This window comes from Pempheris klunzingeri, chromosome 8, assembly GCF_042242105.1.
Source record: "Pempheris klunzingeri isolate RE-2024b chromosome 8, fPemKlu1.hap1, whole genome shotgun sequence".
In the NCBI taxonomy this organism is placed as follows: Eukaryota; Metazoa; Chordata; class Actinopteri; order Acropomatiformes; family Pempheridae; genus Pempheris; species Pempheris klunzingeri.
Window position 1 is genome coordinate 18,694,843 of NC_092019.1, and position 23,317 is coordinate 18,718,159.

Genomic DNA, 23,317 nt, shown 5'->3' on the forward strand with positions numbered 1-23,317 from the left:
ATGTGTGTGTGTGACAAACTTTTCCAATGTCTAGGGCAGGAAGTGTGAGTAAGAGCGCCGTATGAATTTGTCCGCATGTTCTTGTCTGCATTTGTTGGAATGCAGACGTGCACATGTTTGTCAGTTGCTGAGCTTAGTCGAGGGAAGCACATACGCACACGTCTGTGTACGACTGTGGAAGTACGCGTGTGTATGTGTGTGTGTGTGACTGTGTGTGCGTGATGTATTTAGCCTGTAATCTTACATCAGTGAGTGTGCCTGATCCTGTGCCAGCCTTTTAATTTCTCTCATTTTGGGCGTATCTTACCATAGCAGATTATTCCAATTATATTGTCTTTTTGTAGAAATGTGTGAGTGTTTGTGTGTGTGTCATTAAGGCAATAACAAAAGACAACTGGGAAAGACTGAGACATCGAGAAAGAGTGAGAGAGGCCCAGCGAGTGCTAGAATGACTGTGGAAATTCCCAATGACTTCACAAGAACTGCCTATTTGAAAACAGCCAAACAGCCGCATACTCCTACCCTACTCTCTCTATCTCTGTCTCTCTCTCTCTCTCTCTTCCTCTCTTCCTCTCACTCATGTTGTAGGGTCACCTCACCCAGGCCCCTGCCAATCCTTTTCTTCCTGGTGGAAGTCAAAATAAATGCTTTGTTGTTGTTGCAATTTCATGTCGACCACGCATCAAGTCTATAATGCATAGCGTGAGAGCCACTGTGTCGCATGTCGAAGTAGCTGGAGGGAGTACAGTGGAGAGATTGGGCAACCTGAAGTATGAGATGTGTGTGTGTGTGTGTGTGTGTGTGTGTTTTGTAGAAGTGTTTTTGTTTCTGTGCATTTGAAATTAAAGAGATGTAGGCCTCATTAAAGGCAGACTTTTGGATACTGGAGTATTGTAAGAGACACATTGAATCGAGTAACCTTGGATGTTTCATTTCTTTCTTTCTTAATTTCTTTCTTTCTTTGTCATTTTGGCTCGTTTTTTTTTTACGAACCCCTTATTTTTGAGTGAACTAAACCACGACATACATGATATCATACTCACACAAGATTAACCAGATTAAACCTCAATCTCAGACATTCGTTCCCAGGATTACCAGGGAAATAAATTAGAATTAATCATAACTATCAAAACACAAATATCTATTTTTTGACTTGTTAATAATTATTTAGTTCCAAGCTTACTATGATAAGGACTTGACAGCAATACTGATTGTCATAAGAAAAGCAATCTGACGTCTGTCAGGGTTTTGAAAATGATTGATAACTAATATTGGAATTAAGATTTTTTGTTTACAGTATACCCTCAAACAAAGACACACAGACATGCTTGCATGCACACTCTAGTGGTTAAAGAAGTGAGGGTGAATAAGAGCAGACGTCAGATATTGAGCCAATGTGATAGGCAGTGCAGTGTAGCACACGTCCAGGTATGACGTCATTTTTATTCTCAGCAATTTTTGATTGTGAAGATAAAAAATGACCACCTTTCTTCTGCCTCTTCCTTTCCAGCCTGCAATACAGAGGACAGAAGGACGAGTGAGAAGAAAAGCAGAGAAAGACAAAAAAAGGAGTGCCTTAGAAGTCCAAAAAGAGGAGCGCTACAAATCTGCAGCACTTTGTGAATAGTGACGAAGAGATGAGACCATTAAAGAAACACAGAGGGCGTTCTCCCCCGATAACTAGAGGCAGAGGGGGGAGAAGGAAAGGGGGCTCTCAGCCTCTCCAAGAGAAAGACCCCAAAAGAGTAAAGAGGGACGCACTCGTCAAAGCTGCACAGCATACACCCAACACTCCCTCCACACGCAAACAAATCCCACCCTCAGCTGCCAACTCTAACGAAGATCCAGTCACAAACAGCAATACCCATACGAGGGAGGAGTCTACTGAGCTGAGGAAACCTGTGGAGTCAGTTGAGAAGGATGTAAAGAAGGCAGAAGAAAAGACAGAAAAGGAGAAGATAGCTGGGACAAATGGAAATAGTGCTATGGCCACTGATACTGTAGCATTTCCTACCTCTGCCCCAGCGCCACTCTCGACAGCCACGCCCCCTCTGGCCACCAATCACAGCCCCAGCTTAGGCTCAGTCTCTAGTAGGAAAACAGCCACATTTAAGGCCCGTGTACCCAAGAAAAAATACACATATGAGCACTTTGCTAACAATGCAAGTGCCCTGACTATCATTCCTACCTCCAGCCCTGCACTCATACACAACAGCTACTGCAATATGAACAGCAAAATCAGCGACAGTGTGAATATGCCCAATAATAATTTCAGTAGTGGCAACAATATTAATAATAGCATTAATAAAAGCATTAATGTTAGCATCAATAGTAGTACTAACACTACAAGTGGTATTAACCTGACTAACAGTAGTAACAGTAGTGCTGGGAGCCATAGTACTTTTATCAATAGCAGTAATAGTAGAAGTAATAATTGCTCAGGTAATCAGCCATCAGTGCTAACCGTGGATAGTAAAGCCACAGAAGCAATCCATTTTGTTTCCACAGAGGATAGAGCCCTCAGGACAGCAGATTCCCAGGAAAAAAATTCCCAGTCTGGAGAAAATGAGTCAGAGGGGGCCCCTAACTCAGTTCGCTCATCGTCCACTGATACAGCTAGTGAGCACTCAGCTGACCTGGACGTGATGGATGCAACAGGACCAAGCCTTCATCAAAAGAACTCCTACATCCCGGCTCCCCTCCATAACTCCCATCCTAAAGGGGCCAGTCTTTCAGAAGGGCTGGCTGAAGCTCTGGCCAAAGGCATGAAAAACCAGAGGGTTCTGGCTCGCCAGATAAACAGGACCATGACGAGTGGGGTTGGGGCTCCAGGGAACAGAGGGGTCAAGGAGATTCACTCATGCCCTTTTTCACCTGTGTTCAGACCAGGGGTGGTGCGAAGGGTGAGTGGAGGTACTGTTGAAGTCCAGCTACAAGGAGAGGAGACCCTTGTAAAATACCCTTTTAATGGTGGAACCGTGATGACATTGTCGTCAGGAGCCAAGAGCACTGTGGAGTTCATTTTGGATGCCCCCCCACCCGGCATGGCACCTGTGGCTATCAGGACCCGCGTGTGTGTACCTTTTGGTGGAGAGGAGGGGGGTCCTCTGCTGTACAGAGAGGGGATTATCACTCAGGTTGACCCCCACCCCGGTGTCTCATTTCCTTACCAGGTGCTCCTAAGTGAGGACAGTGAGGCTCTGGATGTTGGAGGGGTGGGGGAGGAGAAAGAGAAAAGGAAAGCCAATGCTCAGGCTGTGTGGGTTTCCCGACAAAGTCTGAGACTGCTCACCCCTCCTTGGGAGGTCCCTCATTTGGATGGTGGAAGGGCCAAGGAGAGGGAGCGGGAGAGGGAAAGGGAAGAGAGGGAGCGGAGAGAAGAGATGGAGGTAGAGAGGGAAGTGTACCAGTTGAGTATTGGAATGGGGGTGCTGGGAGGGGGAGCAAGGTTAGGTCATGGTTTTACACATGAAGGGGTTGCAGGAGGGCATCACTATGGAAACGTACACCCACCACCCCATTCGAGTGCAGCTGGCAGCACAGTTCATGGCTGCGGAGATAACTACTCCGACAGAGAGAGACAGAAGCAGCCAAACACTCCAGAAGAGGACGTTGAGGTATCTCGTTTTAACATGGGCCTCACTGTTGGTCCCAAGCCAAATTCTGGGACTTCTCAGCATAGAAACATCATCTCCAAGTCCAGTGGCTATCCTCCCTCCTCCCCCCACCGCTCTGTGGTGCAAGGGCTGGGACCCTCTCACCTCTCAACCCTAGCTAGTCCTCAGCCACCCCCTTCCCCAGCTTTACTGGGGTCTGAAATGAACAACACCACTCCAAACCTACCTCCATCAAAGACCACTCCAGCTCAGACCCCCACTCCCACCTCTGGTGGGGGGGGCTCCTCTACCTCCTCTCGCTCAAGGACTCCACTCTCATTGGCTCAGCAGAAATATAAGAAGGGTGATGTGGTGTGCACCCCTAATGGTATCCGTAAGAAATTCAATGGTAAGCAGTGGAGGAGGCTGTGCTCCAGGGAGGGCTGTATGAAAGAGTCTCAGCGTCGGGGATACTGCTCTAGACACTTGTCTATGAGGACCAAAGAGATGGAGGCAGCAGGGGGAGAGAGGGGAGGAGGAGGAGGAGGCAGCAGCTCAGGGACAGTCACCCCCTCTGACCTGCGAGGGAGAGCAAGCAGTGAGTTTGAGTGGGACGACACATCGAGAGAGAGCAGTGAGGCCAGTAGCAGAGGAGACTCCAGACCCCGCTTGGTCCTCCCCTCCCTCCTCCCCCATGACCTGTCATCACGCTTTGACTTCGATGAGTGTGAGGCGGCCACCATGCTTGTGTCATTAGGGAGCTCCCGCTCTGGTACCCCCTCCTTTTCTCCCATCTCAAACCAATCGCCCTTCTCCCCTGCCCCCTCTCCCTCACCCTCCCCACTGTTTGGCTTCAGACCGGCCAACTTCTCCCCGATTACGGCCTCCCCTGTCCTGCAACACCGGAGGCACAGGCAGCCCAGCGGGACAGGGGGAGGAGGGTCAGGGGGCAGTAAAGTAACAACCCCAGCTGGAGGAGCAGAAAGGGACCGACACACTTCAGGCATGCAGCCTTCCTTCCACAGCAACTTGACATTTACAGTCCCTATGAGCCCCAGCAAACGAAAGCCAGACGCACCTCCTCCACCACCCCTCCCCTCACACCACCACGATTACACACCCAAGACAGAGCTGGAGCAGGGGGACCTCAATAACTCTTTCAGGGTGCTGTCCCCCCAGACACCAGCGTCACATTCCCGCACACACACACCCACCTTCTCCCGACCCAGAGGAGTCACCACCCCCTCCTCCAGTAGGCCTCCGTCCTCTACTGCTGTCTCCCCTCCTCCTCTGCTGGTGTCTCCAACTCCTCCTTCTCCTCTCACTCCTGATGGAGGGACCCGTCGTGTAGTCCCTGTATCCCAACAGGCCTTGCGGGACTCCCCTGTCATTGTGAGGAATCCTGAAGTTCCACTTGCAAAATTTACAGAGTGTCCATTGGGAAGAGGAGGTGGAAATGAGGGAGGGACAGATATCACCTCATCTAAAGACATTGGCCTAACACCCCTTACCCCTCAGCCAATTTCTGGCCTCCAGGCCCCCGTCCCCATTAATGCTGCTACAGCCACAGTACCCAATGGCACTGTCCTTTTGCGGAGCCCAGCCCAAACTTTGGTGCTCGTGTCCCCAGCACCCTCTTCCCTGCCCACCCCTGACACCCCTGCCACCCCCCTGCAGGCCCTGTCAGTGACCGTCAGCACAACAGTCACAGCTCCTGCTGCAAGTAGCACAGACAGCTCTGGGGAGCGCGAGGCGACAGGGTTTGGGGGTGAGGTCCAGCAGCCAGTTCCTTGTCACCCTTCTCCCACCGCTCTGCTGCCTCTGATCCTCCCAGCTGAAAGCCTTCACCCTGTCCCACGAAAGGACATCATCATGGGACGTCCTGGCACAGGTGAGAATTGCTTCATACATGTGGGAATGTTTTGTATGTGAGGCCAGTCACTCTGAAGGAATTAGGAGAAATTTTTGGAGAATATGGAGAAATTATGTTTCAATTTGTGAATTGGTCTGAAGTTAGACAACAGCACATATGTGGAATAATTACATTAAAGGGTGTTTTCTGTGCACCTTTAAGAAAACACCAATCACATAATTATGTTTAGTCTATAGTCTATTTATTTTTTAGTCTATTATATGAAAAATGTAATCATCCTGAAAGCATCTTATTGATCACAAAATGATATAGATTAGAATAGAACATACTGTGTTGAACAATTAGGTATATTGTGCCCCTATTTCAGAGTGAAGAATAATTACACAAAAGTCTCAGAAAACAGACTTTCTGTTGTTAGTATTCTTTACACAATTTTTTGAGTATTTGAAATATTACCCATGTCAAACTTTATTTCTACATGACATACCACATTGCTTCTCAGGACATACAAATGAAAAATGAAGCAAATATTCTTTTTTATTTAAGAATTACTGAATCTCAATTTTTGGAACCTAACAATCACAAGGGAAAGATTTTCTCATTCCCAGTAGTGTGACACAAAGGGTCAGGGGCTCTCTGTTTTTTTTCTCTGCGTTGACACCTTTTGTTTTTACAATTGAATTTCTTGTCATCCATAGAGTATATTCACTAAATTTAATTTTATCATATCTTTATCTAAGTTATATCTTTTTTGTTAGCTGTGTGGCCTTGTAGTGTCAACTACTGGCACACACACACTGTCAGCTCTCTAACTCTTAACTGGCCTTGAACTAGCAGGTTAACAAGCTTTTTGCAGTATGATGGCAAAGATTCTTGTGCTACGGGACTCCACAGAGAAAAGCAGTGACATGTTGAGAAAAGTACCAGAGAGACAGGAGAAAAAAATTCATTTATTGTTGTGAATTCAACTGAAGCTACTGCAAATGGCATAGGTATTAAAATAATGAGAAGACTGAGCTAAATTTTGTATGAATATAGCTTTCTATATTTCTCTTTTTCTCTTTCGCGTTTTGTTCACACACACCTCGCACACACACACACAGATAGAAAGAGAGGGAGATTTATTGAAGCTTTGCTTTTAAAATGACATTAAATAGAATATTAATTGGAAAGGATCTTGCTTGCTTGTTTCTCTCTGTATATATTTTTTTCTGATTATTAACCACAAGCCAGCCATTAATATACTGTATTTGATTTAATTAATCAAATAAATCTAATTCAGCTAAATCATCATTTATTTAACATTCACAGTTGTTTTTAACAAAAAAAGTATTTTTGAAGTATGATTTTACATAACTTGCCAGGGAACAGATAACACCCTCAGTGTAAAAGAGGGTTAGATTCACATTAACATGCCATGACCTATGTGTGTTGATGCTCAGTGAAAGAAGCTCCTGTTAGCCAGCATGCTGTTGTCCCATATGGCTTCCTCTAGTCGTCTGTCCGCCATCCTCATGGCTGCCGTAACACTAAACAAAATGCTCAGACCGGTCACCCTTGTATGCCCTGGAACAGGCACCTGTAATACACAAGGTCAGGACTATACTTGTTGGAATCACTGCTGATGAGAAAAATCACTATATTCACTGAATTCACTAGTCAGCACTCAGTCTGGTAACAATAATCCGTGTCATACATCACGGTAGCTCTGACAAAAGGAGCTTGGTTTATCTGATGATTTGGGAAAAAGGACGGTTTTATATCTCATATATTTTTAGAGCCAAATGCAGTTATTAGAGAAAGAAAATTTCCAAAGTAATAATTAAATTGTTGTTACTTTGGATTTTAAATGCAAATGGAAAAGGGACACACTAGCTTGTTGTAAAATATTTCTTTGTATTTATATATATGTGTGTGTGTGTGTGTGTGTTGTGAGAGAGAGAGAGACAAAGTGCAAACGAGGAAATATATGCATGGACATGCATGCTTCAGTGTTTTTGTGTTTTCTATAGGGATTAGACTGTACGTTATACAGGATTAGCTTTGTTGATATTCAAGAGTCCCTCTTATATTCCCAATTATTATAGACAGAAAGTTCGTGGCTGAATGGTAGCAATCACATCTAGAAAGGAATGGGGGACGTTCAGTAAGAAAAAAAATAAGCAAGAAAGAGAGAAAATGGGAGATGAGTGAAGAAGTGTAGCTGCTCCGTGCTACGCAAGAAATTAACATTTAAAGACAGAAGCAAAAGTGGGTATGGAACGTGTGGGCTCGATGTATGTAGGCCAGTCGTGGACTGTTTCCACCAACTTGTTTTTGATTTTGTATTTTAGAGAGAGTGATAAAAGGGGATTAGATCAGAAAGAGAATGAGGAATGCCTCAGAGAGGACAGCCGCATAGATGAATGAAGACAAGGGAGGAAAAGAGGAGGATTTAACAGCAAGTTTTGTATAAATTTTGCAGTTGTTTATTTCTTGAAAAAACCTGGCCAACATACTTATTATAGGGCTATGCGTGTGTGTGACTTCCTGACCCTAGCAACTATCATTTTCTTACTCACTACAAACTATTTCCGCTGACTCTGGCTGTGTGTATGTTCATGTGTTTGTTTGTTTATTAGTGACTCACGTAACGATAGAGTGAAACAAGGTGTGGGCGGCAGTCTTGGCCACCAGTACTGAGGTGGGTTGATTCTAAATGTGTGTGTGTGTATGTAGGATATATGTTGTAAGTTTCAGTGTATTGTGTGGGTGTGTGAAGAATTTGTTTCTCCAGCTCCTGTGTGGAAATATGCTGTACTATAGAGTGTGTGTGTGTGTGTGTGTGTGTGTGTGTGTGTGTGTGTGTGTGTGTGTGTGTGCAAGAGTGTATGAGAGAGCATTATTTATCATCATCTGAAAATAAGAGCCTACTTTCTGTTCTGTTTCTGTTATGCATGGACATATAGCACTGGTTAGTGTAATTCACTTCACCAGGGCCTTTTGCCCTCAGTGTGTATGCACTTATCGCTGTGCGGCTGTTCACGAGTGTGACAGAGAAGTGGAGCGCTGTCATTTTGAGTGTACGGTCGCTCCTCAGATCCCTTTTTTTGCAGCTGAAAGGACGCTGAATGAATGAATAGCATCTCTTTGTGTGAGTGCACGCATGCTTGGCTGTGTGCGTGAGCATTTATTTTGAAGATCTGTGAGTGAGGAGCACATGTGGGTGTTTTCTGTGGAGTTAGAAAGGGGATGTGAGCTTTTGCATATGGTCGTAGGAGAGTGTGAAATAGGCGGGAAAGTAGGAAACACCACACGCGTGCATGCGCAATCACACAAGTTTGTGTAGGCGTTAGTGTCCTCTTAACAGCTTGTGAAATATGAGCAAATGACCAAATGGTAAACAATTTTTTTGTTTTAAAGGTTAATTTAGTGTTTTTCAAATACTCTTGAATATATTATTATGGAAATATACTTTTAAAAAATCTTGATATATGTGTATCTTTGTGTAACAGTAACATATATGATTCAGAGTACAAATTGAGGATCGGGATCAGTATGAAATTCTGTCATATTTATGCAAAAAGTACACACATTTGATGTCGGTCAGAGTTGCATTCATATTACAAAAAAATCCACTGAAACTCAGATTATTTAAAACTCTCTTATATGGGTTAAAAACTCATCAATTACGACACTTAACACCTCTTCAGGGATTAGGAAAGCTCTAGGATATGTTCAAACCCTTAGATTAAAATATTATTCACAAAAGCTTTAACTGAATAATTACAGGTTTAAATAAAATGTGCAACCTAAATATGTTGTATGTTCCAGTAGCCTGGTGGAGCATTTAGTTGAGTGGATGTGAAATGATATCTTGCAGTTAACAGAAAAACAATTTAGGTTGATATTTCAGGAGACTAATATAGTTCCAACACCTTATAGATCACATAGTAATGTGAAGATTTAATGTGGAAGAAAGAGGCCATGATATGTAAGACGAAGGGAGCAGGTTAAATTATATTTCATACAATTAAGAAATGAGTAGCAAGTGACTTCTTCCTCTCTTGTCTATTTCAAACACACATGCACATGTATAGTGTGTGTTATTACTGATCCACACAGAAATAAGGCATCAATTACCTGGCTCAGTTATGCACCATAACTGACACTGTCACACTCTTTTAAGACAAAGGTGCATATGTTCTCTGCATGTATGTGTTTTCCCACCTCAGACGTACTAATGACTGAGTAAATCAAATGTCTTTTTAAGCACCCCTGTAACTTCCTGTAGAATAAAACTGTTAAAGGAGCAGGCAGAAAACTGTTAGCGACAAGGTGAAGGATGAGACCGTGTTTTTTTAATAGTGTCACGTGTGTGTTGCTTGGTGTGTGTATGAGACGGAGTAACCAAGCGTCAATCATTGAGCACCGGATGTGATGTGTGAGCGCCAAACGTCTGTTGCCATGGCAACAAAGCAAACATGACACTGATGTAGCCTGTACATAACACAGAATATTCACAAATAGAAATAGCAGCCCCTGTGAGTGTGTGTGCGTGCCTGTGTGTTTGTGAGTGTGTGTGTGTGTGTGTGTGTGTGTGTGTGTGTGTGTGTGTGTGTGTGTGTGTGTGTGTGTGTGTGTGTGTGTGTGAGGCTGTGAGGCTGTGGCATGTGTGCTTGTGTCACTTTCCCCTTAGAGAGGAGGAACTTCGGCATGCACACATGTGTTTACACACCAGCACATTAGTGGTGGCTCCATCTTCTTCTGTCCTGGGTGTTTTCATCAACATTCCCTGAAAACAGAAACGATCCTGGATAATCGGAGGGTTTCCTCTAAATTATTCAAGCAGTGACTGAAGTGTTCCAGGTCAAATATCCTTTTGCACAATCTTATTTACAGCACCCATTTCCACTCCTACTACTGTTTTCTGTCATTTTAAAAATTACAAACCTTATTATGAGCAGTTTTTTAGAAAATCTTTATTTTACTCATGACAGCGTGGCATTCTTGAGTGCCGTCTTTCATCAATCCAGCTCCGAAGTCAGTGAAGAAAGTGTGCATGATGTCCTTTTTATAGAAAGGACCTAGATGACTTTGTTGCTATAAAGGTCTCAAATGAATGTTTTGTGTTTGTTCTCTTGTATCCACACCTAAGGTTCATCAGAAACACCAGTTTTCACTGTATGACCACGTAGTGAAACTGCTCTGCATCTCCCATACTGTGCTGCATGATTATGCCTGTGAACGTAATTATTATCAGCGGCATTGTCTTACCAACAGAAAACCTGTTATTGCACTTTTAGCATCTTGAATGTGCGTGTCCCAGAGATATGTTATTTAAGATGTATGTCTCCATGGTAGTACTCAAATGTCAATATTTCACAGCAATGAATGATTGCAAGTAAAATTTCAATATAGTATTTCCATAATATTATGTGCGCAGAATTCTCTCTCTTTTGCTCTGTGCCGCTCTCTCACATGCACACGCAGTTTGTGCAACACTGAGTAAACATGTCACACTCCCTTAAGTACACGTGAATACACTTTTTCGCACCGTTATTTTGCTCTTGGATTTGTCTTTTTCTCTTCGCTCTCGCTGTTCTCCATCTCATTTTTTATTTTTCTCTCTAAAAAATTATGACACGTTCGTTTTAACCCTTTGCTCCATCGCATTGCAGTGGCTTTGCTTCCCCTCCTCTCCACTTCGCTCTCTTCATCCTGGTCTACCCGGATACGGATACCCGGGAATAACATCCCCACTCCCTCCCGCCCCTGCTTTACGTAACGCTTAAAGCCCTGCATATCCTCCCTGGCCATGGCAACAACCACATCTGGATCACGCAGCCATCTAGACTGGCACCAAAGCACATGGGAAGCCCTCAAGACTAACCACAAAAGTCATGTGCAATGATAATCCTATTTCCTATTGGGTGAATCATGCTTTGGGAAGATTCTCAAAATGCACTGGTGCAGTCGGACTCCTTAGTCTGAGGTGACTCCAACACTTTGACTGCACGTAAAGTTAGGCCGATATTCAGATTTTTTATTGCTTCCTCAGGATCTCAGCTGAACCCACATTCATTATTCTTAGGAGATCATGGTTTACATTTATTCCTCACATCCCAAACTTTGGAATGAGAAGAGTTTTTATTTAGCTCAGGAATTTGTCTTCTCTCCTTCGTACCACTCTCCTCCTCTCCTTTTCCCTGCATCTTTAGCTCCACTGTCTTTGCACTGGTTTTCTGCTGCTGCCCGTCTGCTGGCCATTTATCTGCAGGCTAGTAGTGCCCCCAGATGGCCAAACTCATACATTACAAGTCTTTTCACACAGTGGATGGAGTGATCTGGGTCTCCAAACACTGGTGTGAAGTTTTCACTCCATGTACTTTTCCCAATGCTAATTTTTCACTCTTGGGAGGAGAGTCAGTGAATCTGCATATGTAGCCACACAGACTAAAGTGTGTCTTGTGAGCAACAACAGCTAAACAGTTCCCAGTAATTGTTGTTTTGTTCTTCTCAACACTCAGTGGTAGGGTTGTCTCTTTGCAACACTGAGTAAAATGAGGAATAGCAGTGTTATTTTTTTGCTTCCACTAAAGCCAAAGCCATCATCAAGTGCAGTGTCTCTCCTGCCTGTGCACCACAAAGCCATCCCTCAGGGTGTCCGTAAGCCATGTAAGAATGACATGTTAACTTTATGTTGATGCAGTAGACGGTGATGGTCAGTGGCAGACTGGTGACCACGTGCGACACAGGGGCCTGTGCCCAACATAGCTGTTGCCATGGTAACTGCAAAGGACTGGTGGATCGAGTTATAATTGGACGGCACAAATGGTGGGTTGTGGGAGGGAGAGACACAGAGCACAGGGGTGGAAGATGAATTAAGGGATGAGAGAGACGGGATGGGAGGGTGAGCGAAGGCGGTGCTCCGCCTGCATGGTGCCAGTGTAGGTAAAGAGGAGGAGGAAAAGTTTCTTGTGTGAGGTCACGTGGCGCTTGACAGATGTAAATGGGGGGTAGAGACATGCATACATACGCACATTAAAAGCATGATGTTGGTAAGAGGAGACAGCCAATGAAAGCTGCTGAACACCTACACAGATATTGCACTGCCAGCACAGCAGCAGGGAGAGCTAGTTTAGCTCAGCTGAGGGGGAATTTCTCTCCTTCTGTTTTTTTCACACCTCTCCTACTCTTCTTCACTGCTTATCTTTATACATATGACATATGGCTCTGAAATTCTGTGGTTTCCCATCAGTATCTCATGGCTACCTCACTTCCTTCCTCCAACTTCACATACAGTCAACAAATTGTCTTATCTTAACTCATTACTCTGCTCTCAATAATTGGTCAGATGAAGGCCATTACTAAGGGCTTGTAATGTTTATCCAGGGTTGTAACCGCTGAGAAGCCACAGTAATCCCTTATCTCCACCCTTCCCTCTTTCACCCTCTTTTTCCTTTCACTCACACAGCCAAGCTGTCCAACTCCCTCCGCTTAACACACTGTTTGCTGGATTGACTTGTTGAGAGCTCAGTTGATAAGCCTTAATCTCTTACTTTCTCTCTCTCTATCTCTCTCTGTCTCCATCTCTTCTTCTTATGCCTATTAGTGGAACTCATTGTGGAAACACCCAGGCTTAAAAGAAGTACAGACAATCACCCCACATTTTTACATGACGCAAGATGCTTAACTGATGCCAACAGATTGAACACATAAAGGCTCACAAGATTTGAGTGGCATATTGAGGTGGTGCTTATTCACAATGCATAAGTGCTTTTTTGTGTTTGAGCTGCTGCAGTATTATTTCTCTTTTCTCCAGTCTAGTTACACAGAACCGAATTTGGATTGTCAGTGTTTATTATCGGTGAAGTTATACCCAGAACCAAGAGGGTTAACTTTTTTACTACTGAGGATAGGGCTGCCAGAGGCTCTCACAACCTTATTGGTCAGTTTTCAAGCTGCTGATGAGCTGACTGGCTGTTAGTGCTGATTAAGTCCCTCCCACTATTGTATTTGTCTTATGGGTAGATGAGCTAAACTGAGCATGACTTTTTGACTCATACAGTATGACGGGAAACTATATCATGTGTACATGTCTTCTTCCTTTCTGTTATCCCGAAACAATATAGGTATCTTTAAATTCTTTCCCTTTGTCTTCCTCTTTCTCCCCCATCTCTGGCCCCCCATGTCCTTCCTCCCTTTAGGAGTAGTCCTGTTTTTTTACAAGTTGTTTTCTCTCCACCCACCCTCCTCCCTCCCTCCCTGTCTCTCCTGCTGAAATGACTCTCAGTCTATTTTTACCTTCTGGTCCTCTCCACTCTCAGCCCGGTCCACCCATTTTCCCTCTCTTTCTAAACACCCCTACTCTCCTGGTTTCAATCCCTCTCCTCTCCCTCTCTCCCTGTCCCTATGAGTGTTGCATCAGAACATTTAAAATTCTGTCTGGAGGACTCACATTTGCATGATGGAGAGATGGAAAAATGTTTGGGGATTTGAAAGGGCTTTTTATGGCGGAAAATTACATCATTTGGCTCTCTACTGTTAGCTCAGTGTGTGTGTTAGCGGTGTGGCATTACCAGAGAAAGGGTTTGTAATCCATATCATAAGGGAATATTGCTGATTTATAATGCAGTCTTTCTGTTTGCATTCAACAACTTTGGGGAAACATGCAGAATGACCATGCATACTAGTATTGGTTTAATGGGTGTGGATGTGTATTGATATCTTGACCCCAGAGCCCTCATCATCATCCATCCTCTCAGCAGATAGCATAGAAAGACCACAAACAGCGTGGAAAGTAAACAGTAGATAGCTCACTAGCGCCTTCCTGCATTGAATGGTCTTCATCGGTATTAAAGCTTTAGCCGAGCATTTGTAAGAGGGAGGGATCTTGTCTAACCTCTGTTAAGCCATTGGTTGGCCTACATCTGAGTGTCGGCTTTTGATTCGTGGCTTCTCGCATCAGTCAAGGTTTACTACGAATCCTGCACCAATGACAGGCGCCTGGGGTGGGCCTCCTGAAAGAAACACAAAAATACACATTTATGAGGCACAGCCTGAACGCCAAGTAGTGTTTCTTTAAGGGTAAAATAGAGCTACGTGGACATTTCTGAATGATGTGTATTGTGTAGTTGAGATAAGTTACATTTCTGTGGTAAGAAGAGCCGCTGATGTAAAGCCGGGTCAAATTTGCATATGACTGGCATTCCAGTGCACACTCCGACCAATCAGGGTTCGCGGCGGGTAGATGACATGTGGCTGTCCTGGCCAATAGCCGAGTGGGATTCAGCGAGGAAGGCGGGACAAGGCTGGGCGAGGTTGACAGGACGAGAAGGGGGGCGAGTACGGGGGGGGGGGGCAAGCAGCCTAGTTTACAACAAGAGGAAGAGGGAGGGAAAGAGAAAGAAAGGGCCAAGGCTTGCGAGAGAGAGACCGAGACAAAAATAAGGGAGTAAGCTCGGGCCGGGAGCTGTGGAGATGCGATACGAGGACTTCAGGGGACCAAAACAACACTCGTAGCACCAAGTATTAACCGAAGTGGACGGTGTGCGCGCCGATGTCGTCCGCACGAAGTGGCTAGCTAACCTGCTGCAGACGGACAGACCACATCCACGGCTTTAACCCAACGTACTGTATCGCCTCTGGTGAAGCCCCCCTCCGTCGGGTCCGGGTCCAGTATTCGGGCATCTTCAACCAGTCACTCCGTTGCTGCCTTGAGGAGAAAAACATCAACTGCGGATCATCTGCTCCTCTCTTTCCCCTCTCCTCACCGTGGTCGCTTTTATCGCTGTGTTGTAGACTCATCAGTTGCTAGCTAACGTCAGGTCTGTGGCCAGATTGGCCAGGTAAGAGAGGAGCTGGTGAATTACTGACTGTCCAGGGATCCGCTAAGTTAGCCTGGAGTAGAGACCACGGTGTTTGGTGGCACTCTTGATAATCTGACTGATGGATATCGGGTTAGTTAGAGCTGGGTGATGGATGAATGCACCAGATTTACAGTCAACGATGTCTGGTCATGCGTAGTAAACACGGATAAAGACAAGGTGGTCGCTATCCTCCTATAGGTGATTTTTGGATCTTGGCAGGTGTTTACTTAGCTGGCAGGTTGAGACAGGTGAAAGGTACAATTTTGTGGCCAGGTAATGGGGAAAACAAGCTAGCATTTTGTGTAATGCACGTGTCAAACAGTCTTCTCCGGATTATTTTGGCAGCCAGTACGTGTCAATACGCCTTTGTAGTTGAGACATGAGAACAATTGCATTTCTTTTGCCTCAGTCTGTGCGGTGGGTGCACGACCAGGGGCGTTCCCGAAAGGTTGGTCCTATTTGGAGTGGTGCACTTAAGGCTCCGGTTGTTGCTAGAGGCAGCTAAATTAGCGTCTCTGTGTTTAATTATATGAATCAGCAAGTGTTGAAGTCGACGTTTAAGTAAACAGTGCACACTTGGAGGACAAGCAGATTCTCAAACCGCTCTTCCAGGTTTCGTGTAGACGAATCACCTTAGCTTTGATCGCCCCAATTTGCTTGTTGCAGTGCTGTGTAGCCTGGTCGATACGGTGCCCTGTTACAGCAGCCCTTCAGCTGTTTTACTTTGGAGCTTTGTGTGCTTCTTAATACCCGCCGAGCCCACCTGTCTGCAGCTGTGTTGTAGCGCAGCGCTAGGTTTGACATGGCCCAGAAAGACTGCGTAGTTTTCGGACGGGTAGTTTAATCCAGGCCGTGGATGGGCTCAAGGCCTTGTTAACCCCTTCATGGCCAAGCTGCTGTAGTAATGTAAACAAACAGGGAGAGAGGGCATCGGGGGTAATTAGACCAAAGGGAGGAGGAACCTTGCCTTCGATCATAATCATCGTTTCAGTGGGTCGTTGATACACTGTTGCATTTTTTACAGGTTTAACTTAAATCTTGTGTTGTATTGTAGTCGTTTATCGTACATTTTGTCCACTGATGTTTAAATGTTCCGTGTGCGTTATTAGATTGCGGCATTCTGCGATACGAAGAGATGGACTCTACCTGACAGACATATGTCATTTTTTTTACTCACATTGGAACTAAAAAAAGGTTACCTCTCTAGGCCACATCTTAAAATCCTCATGATGCAAGTTGATGATTTAGTGGTAATTGTGAATGATGACTGCAACCTGTATGGATGAAACGGATTCTGACACCACTGAGCACTTGTCGTCATCTGTGAGCTTCCCAGCAACATCAGACCGAAATTTTGGATTACAGATGGTTCCTTGCCTGGATTTCTGTGTGTTGTAAAAGAGAGCTTTTAAAAGGACATATTATTATTTTTTTTTTTGGGAGAATCATCAAGGATTTCATTCAATCATGTTCTCATCAGAGAATCCTCAGTATCTCCGCCAAGGATTAAGCATGTTTGGTTAGTCAATATCACTTACCTTGCCGATTGTATGATATTGCAGTATCTTTTTTTCTTATCAAATCTTTATACAAACAGCAATATTTCATTATTGTTTAGTTGTAGCATAATGCAGCCCTGAAGTGTTGAATTAATAACAGAGAACAGGGGACTGATTTAGTTACTATTAAGTTTTAGAGAGAAGCATCCTTTTTATTAAGAGATTTCATTTCAGTAATGGAAATAAAGATAATATGTCTACTTCAGTCCCCATTGAATTCATGGAAGATCAGAGTGTACCAGCTTCTGTTCTCCATCCAGCCTGTTACTGCGAACAGAGAGTCCTTTTGTACATCTGCTGTTGTTGGAGTGATTTAACCAGTTAAGTGGCTGGAGGTGTGCTACTGTGTCAGTGCTGATATTCACAGTAGTTGCCAAAGTAGTGGTGGTGTTCTATTCTGCCAGGTGGTTGATTGAATTCACCTAGTGTGCCAGATGAAAACCAGTCCCTTTTTAGATGGCTAAAGTTAAAGACTAGTGTTGTGCGTCCTAAGGAATTACTGTAAAACAAATGGGCTCTAATCTGTCTGTTTATCTGTAGTTTTATCACTCCAACATAAATAAAAATATGCATGGTAGCACTGCAAACTAATTTTACGAAATGATTAGAGTTGGTGATTGATGTAGGAATGCATTTCTGGTGAGAGTGTTGCACTGAGGACACTGATTCCCCAAATAAGGAAATAGCATCTTGAATCTCAGAATGTAAGAAGGCCTGGTTCCTTTGAATGTGATATCTGAGCAGGGAAGCATATTTTTGAAGTTATTGACGTCTGGTGGTGTTGGCTGTTAGTAATAAACAATACTGTTTTCCTCTGCAGTGTGGACCAATGTAGAGCCCCGGTCAGTTCCAGTCTTCCCCTGGCATTCATTGGTCCCGTTCCTGGCACCCACCCAATCAGATGCTCCGTCTCAGCCAGGAGAGGGCCAGCACCCAGTCAACCACCCCCAAGCAGCAAGTCTGAAGACGGGTACAGAATACATTTATGTCTGCCCCAATGGCTGCTGAAAATGTGTTATAATCAGTTTTGTGCAAATTTCTGCAGATTTTGATATTGTTTTTAATGTATGGTTTACTGTGTCCTGAACAAGTAGCTCTTTGTTGTTCTACCTCAGAGTGTCATGGGGTGGCAGCGCTGTCACTGGAGCCTGCAGAGATACCTCCCACTGTAGAGAGAGGTCCCCTGTCCCGGCCTCCCCCCTCTGATGAGCCGCCCCCAGAGAAGGAGAAAGGAGAAGCAGAGAGGGAGAGGCCTGACAGTGAGACAGAGAGTGACGTGGATGACCCGTAAGTTTTTGTTTTACATTGATTTTATTTGTGAAGCTGTGAGGTTACGTGAACACATAAAGAGACACTCTGCACACACCTTTATCAGTGTCTGTATATAAAAGTGGTTATGTATTTGTCCGAGTCAGCCTTCACAGTAAATTTCTGAGTGCTACTGTGTACCCACACATACAGTAAAGGAGTGTGATATTTCCTGTATCCTCGTGCTAATTTGGGCAGAAGAGCTCAATGCCAGAACAAAGCAGATGGGAACAAAAGCATTCCATCTCTGGGCTCTATCACTATATGAAAGGCAGTGGCCAGGCTGTCAGCCATTGAAATGGATGAGCTATCTGCTGAATCTGCTGATGTATCTCTTGGGAGATGAACTACTTGTCCTCTGTGTCTACATCTGATAGACTTGCAGCTCTGAGATAAGTAATACCCGTTACGAATGAGAAAATGTATTTTTTAAGTATTAAAGCGGGAAAGTGAATGTAGTGCTTTAAGTGCAAGCCTGCATGTGTGTGTTGTCCCCAAAGAAAATATCTAATAAAGATCACAAACAGAGGGCTGTTTTTTGTCTCCTTTCAGTTTCCTCCCAGGAGTTGTACCAGAGCAGCCCCTCTCTACATCACCAGTAAAGAGACGCACTCAGTCCCTCAGTGCGCTGCCCAAAGATGGAGATAAGAGCAGCCCTGGAAAAGTAGTCATTTCAGTGCTCCCACCAGAACATCAAAATTCTCAATTTTCCTTTTACTAAAATGTGTCATGTAATATGTCTTATCTTTCTTGCTCATTGTTTCAGAGGGAGAAGGACCACATCCGGCGACCAATGAATGCATTTATGATTTTCAGTAAGCGCCATCGCGCATTGGTGCACCAGCGGCACCCAAACCAGGACAATAGGACAGTCAGCAAGATTCTTGGGGAGTGGTGGTATGCTCTGGGACCTAAGGAGAAACAGAAGTACCATGATTTGGCCTTCCAGGTATGCAGTTGCATTTTCAGACAGCACGTAATAACAGTAAAGAGTAAGTAGTACATATACAATGTGTTTATCCTCTTTTCTAATTGTTGTCCCCCCTCCTGTTTGCAGGTAAAAGAGGCTCACTTTAAAGCCCACCCAGACTGGAAGTGGTGTAACAAAGACAGGAAGAAGTCCAGCTCCGAAGGCCGTGGGGTCCCAGGGGGCAAAGACATCAGAGAAAGGAGCATGTCTGAGTCCACAGGTTGGTTTCACTCAGCTCTCATAATATACATCATATACATATTTTTGTAACTTCAGTCCTTAACAGTATTCTTATCCATTGTAGTCCTTCAACAGTCCTCTTTTTGCCCCCTGATAGAGCCCCATTCTGTAGAGCTGAAGGGGGTTGGTCCAGGTCTGGTGGGTGTGTCTGAAAGAAATACAGGAGATAGTCATGTGGGCCAGCTTACCCGTCCCCGCGCCTTCTCTCAAAGTGCCATGCACAGCCTGGAGCGCGGTGACAGGGGAAATACACAGGCCCTGGCAGAACTGGCACAGGTAAGAGAGGAGAGGTGCATGGCTCATAGACCTGGAAAGTGGATTTCATACTTTGCAAATTGAAAATTGGAAACCATAATCATTGCAGAAGACATGAACAGTGTTTTTATAACATGACTTAATTAAAAAACAAAGTTGGTTTGTATTCCAGGGGAGTCATTGTAACAGAAATTATTTTCTCTGGCAGATTTGCTTTTCACAAACATGGGGAAAAAGTTTTTTAACATTGTTGCATCTCACACTCTAGAAAGTAGACACATTGATACCCCTGGCATATACTAATTATAAGGCACACACTAAGGACAAGTCACAGCCATTCTAAGTTCTTTCAAAAGTGTCTCTGATATTGGGTCTCTACTTTATTTTTTCAGATGTGTGGGGATGGCGGCAGCCAGTTTTCCAGTCATGCCCCACCCCTGTCACAGTCACAGCGGGGGGTCAGCGAGGACATGACCAGTGACGAGGAGCGCATGGTCATCTGTGAGGAGGAGGGAGATGATGATGTCATTGGTGAGAAATCAGACCTGCTCTGCTCATGAAACCAAATGTTTGGTCAGTGATATAACGTGTTAATAAGCTTCCTCCTGTGTCACTGACCCACATAGGAAACTTCCATCAACTGCATGTCGAAATCTTGTTCCATGGTACAAAAGATCCACCTTTTAATAAATAATGTCAGCAGTGATGCTCTACAGCATGGTTATTCAGCTAAAATTCAAAAAGGTCCAGTCAGAGAAAATGTATTAAAGCAAAGGTCCGGAACATCATAATGTCTAACTTGAGTTAGTGTGATTTATGTTGATGTAGCCTAGTAGTTGTATCAACATCTGCATGTAATCAATAACTGACTGTCAAATCAAATAAATTCAGTATGATTCAAAAACATTTCGACAATATTTATTGTCACTTAACATTTAAGTAAACAGATACATAATGCTGTAGATAGGTACAACGTTCTTGTCTCATTAAGTAAAAGAAGGGCTGCATTTAGAAATAACAGAAAATGAATAGAATAGTTTTTGAATAACTGTGGATCTTAAAATAAAGTTCATAAAAAAGTTTAGCAGCAGCTTTTCGTCTCTTTTCTTTTTCGTTTGTCCCTCACCTCTTAACTGTTGTCTGTAAGCAGAGCGGCAATGTTTAACGCCTGGAATACAGAGACTTCTTTGGCTGAGTAGCATCACGTGGGATGGCTTAACTCGAATGCAATTGGTCTGTGCGTTTCCTGATCTGCTCAACCAATACCGTAAACACTAGAAAAGCTGCGCCGGTTAAAATAGAAGCGTCTCGTCGAATTTAAAATCCCCATATAATTTATTGATAATAGGTCTGGGTCTGTATAGGATGGCGTTTGTGTCCAGACCTGGACCACGGTCCGCCAGTTAGTGTGCGTTAACTGTGTTACGTTTTTTAACCACTTCCATGACACATTTTACAAATATGATGGCAGTGAGAGCTGATTCAGACAGTATTTGATTGGATTTTAGATTTCAAGAAATGTGTAGCTCTAGTGTATTTTTTTCTTTACTACAGAGGACCCTTATCCTAGCAGTTCCATAGACCTCAAGTGTAAAGAGCGGGTGACAGACAGCGATAGTGAGAATGGTTCTGGAGACGAATCTGATCGGAAGGTAACTTGCTTGAACAATAATTTTTCACTTGTTGAGCTTTTCAATGTGTCATAAACACTGATTTATCATTTATCAAGTATTTGCCCTCAATTTAATTTAATGTCTGTCCTTCTTTTCAGAGAGTTTTTGCTCCAGTTATTTGCTCCTCTGCATTATCATCTTCCTCGCACCATACCCCTCATGGCAGGAGTGTCTCATTGTCCTCTTACCCCACCAGCAAGCGTTATGACGAGGGGAGGCCAGGAGGGGGAGGGTTTTCAGAACACAGGAGGAAAGAAAGAGGAGAAGGAGAGGGTAAGGACGCATTTGGAGGGCAGGGAGGAGGAGGAGGAGGAGGAGGAGGAGGAGGAGGAGTGCAAGCCACTTCTCTTTCCCTCTCCTCTGGCCAGTCAGTCATCGCTACCTCTCCAGCTGGCGGCCCTCCATCCTCATCAGCAGGTCCTCTCCTGGGCATTGGTGCTGTAAGGGTGGCCTCTACAGTGGTGACCAATGTAATGCGTCCTGTTATCAGCACACCGCTCCCTATCGCCAGCAAACCCAGAGATGGAGGAACGTCATCCAGCCCGCATCCACCAGAGAGGAAGTCCCTGACTCCTCAGCAGCAGCCACAACTTCTGATTGGTTCAGGAGGTGGGGCTGCAGCCACAGGGGGTGGGTACTACTCTTCATCATCACCTAATCCTATAGGTGCAGGCGTGGGCCCAGGTGGTGTTGTGACTAATTTGGTGTTAGGGGGGGCTCTTTCTGCTCAACCTGCTGTACAGCTCATCACCCCCCCTCCCCAGCCTCAACTATCCCAGCAGCACACCACTGTTTCAGCACAGCATAACCAAACCAACGGGCCCCTGCCTCTGTCCCTGCTTCAGCCCCAGTTCCTTCCCGCCTCTTCCTTAGCTCCCCCTGGGGGTAAGGCTATCACACAAGTTCAGTACATCCTGCCCACCCTACCTGCCAACCCCAAGAGTCCACCTCAGCAGCTCAGCCAGCCAACCAGTATCTTCAACCTGCCCACAGCTCCACCCACACACATGTCCTTGGCCAATGGAAAGCAACAGGGTACAAGTTCACTGACAGGATATACGTCCAGCTCAACGGTGGGAGTCGTGAGCCCTGGACCTAGAGGTGAGTGTTTTACAATAGCAGCCTTATTTATGGGATGATATTCTTCTTTGGGTCCACTCCTCATCTTTATGTGCCAAACACGGTCTAATCCAATTTAATATCAGTCTGTACTCACTGAACAAAACTCAGAAAAATGTATCCTGATATTAACACTGTTTGTGACAGGTGTTGACAAGCTCCCACCTAGCTGATTCATATGTTTTTATCCTGCCAATCTCTTCATAACTATTGGTCCAATAGTGTTGAAACATTATCAAGAGTACTTCAGGTGCCCCTTGATCCAGTTCATCAGTAGCGCTCTTTGGAGTAATACGAGGTACAGTGGTCCTGGCGAAAGTTAAAGCAGACCATGTGGCCTTCTTGACCCCATTGGCTAAATGACTGATACTGCTTAGCTGGAAGTCCTCTCGATCTCATCTGCCCTCCATCCCATGAGGCTTGGATCAGAGATGTCCTACATTTTCGTAAATCCAAAAAGATAAATTATACATTATGTGGGTCTACGGTGAAATTCATCAACCTCTGAAAAATACCAATAAAATAAGAAATTAAAGCAGCAATCATGACAGTAAGGCAAAGCAGACAAGGCCTCAAGTACATTATTCTGTGGTGACTCCCAATTATATGGCCATTCTCCCTCTTTCTGTCCCTGCCTCAGTGCAAACACAGTCTCCGGTGCTCCAGGGTAAAATGCTTGTTCCCATGGCAACAGTTCGGACTGCAACCGCCCCTGCCCAGCAGTTTCCCATTGTGGCTCCACCTCTTCCTGTACAGAACGGTGCTCAGACCGGAAGCAAGGTCAGTGAGCACTTCACTGGAGAGTATAGATTGTGTCAGTTTTCTCAGTAACGCGAAGTAAAAACAATCCATTAGCTCACCACTTGCACTGCC

At 44.6% G+C, this 23,317-nt stretch overlaps 1 protein-coding gene across 3 annotated transcripts in view; it reads left to right on the forward strand.

The window, feature by feature from the left end:
• The window catches only part of cicb (capicua transcriptional repressor b), a 34,983-nt gene that overhangs the window by 4,649 nt on the left and 7,017 nt on the right, over window positions 1–23,317 (forward strand). For 2 of the 3 annotated variants that reach the window (XM_070834690.1, XM_070834691.1), the window contains exons 2-12: window positions 1,511–5,487; window positions 17,700–17,849; window positions 17,995–18,166; window positions 18,740–18,851; window positions 18,954–19,136; window positions 19,245–19,377; window positions 19,495–19,673; window positions 20,045–20,183; window positions 21,207–21,304; window positions 21,424–22,426; window positions 23,085–23,224. In XM_070834690.1, the coding sequence (XP_070690791.1) occupies window positions 1,638–5,487; window positions 17,700–17,849; window positions 17,995–18,166; window positions 18,740–18,851; window positions 18,954–19,136; window positions 19,245–19,377; window positions 19,495–19,673; window positions 20,045–20,183; window positions 21,207–21,304; window positions 21,424–22,426; window positions 23,085–23,224 (6,159 nt within the window). In that variant the 5' untranslated portion in view covers window positions 1,511–1,637. The remainder of the gene's footprint in view (window positions 1–1,510; window positions 5,488–17,699; window positions 17,850–17,994; window positions 18,167–18,739; window positions 18,852–18,953; window positions 19,137–19,244; window positions 19,378–19,494; window positions 19,674–20,044; window positions 20,184–21,206; window positions 21,305–21,423; window positions 22,427–23,084; window positions 23,225–23,317) is intronic. The other variant, XM_070834692.1, reaches the window with a different exon arrangement.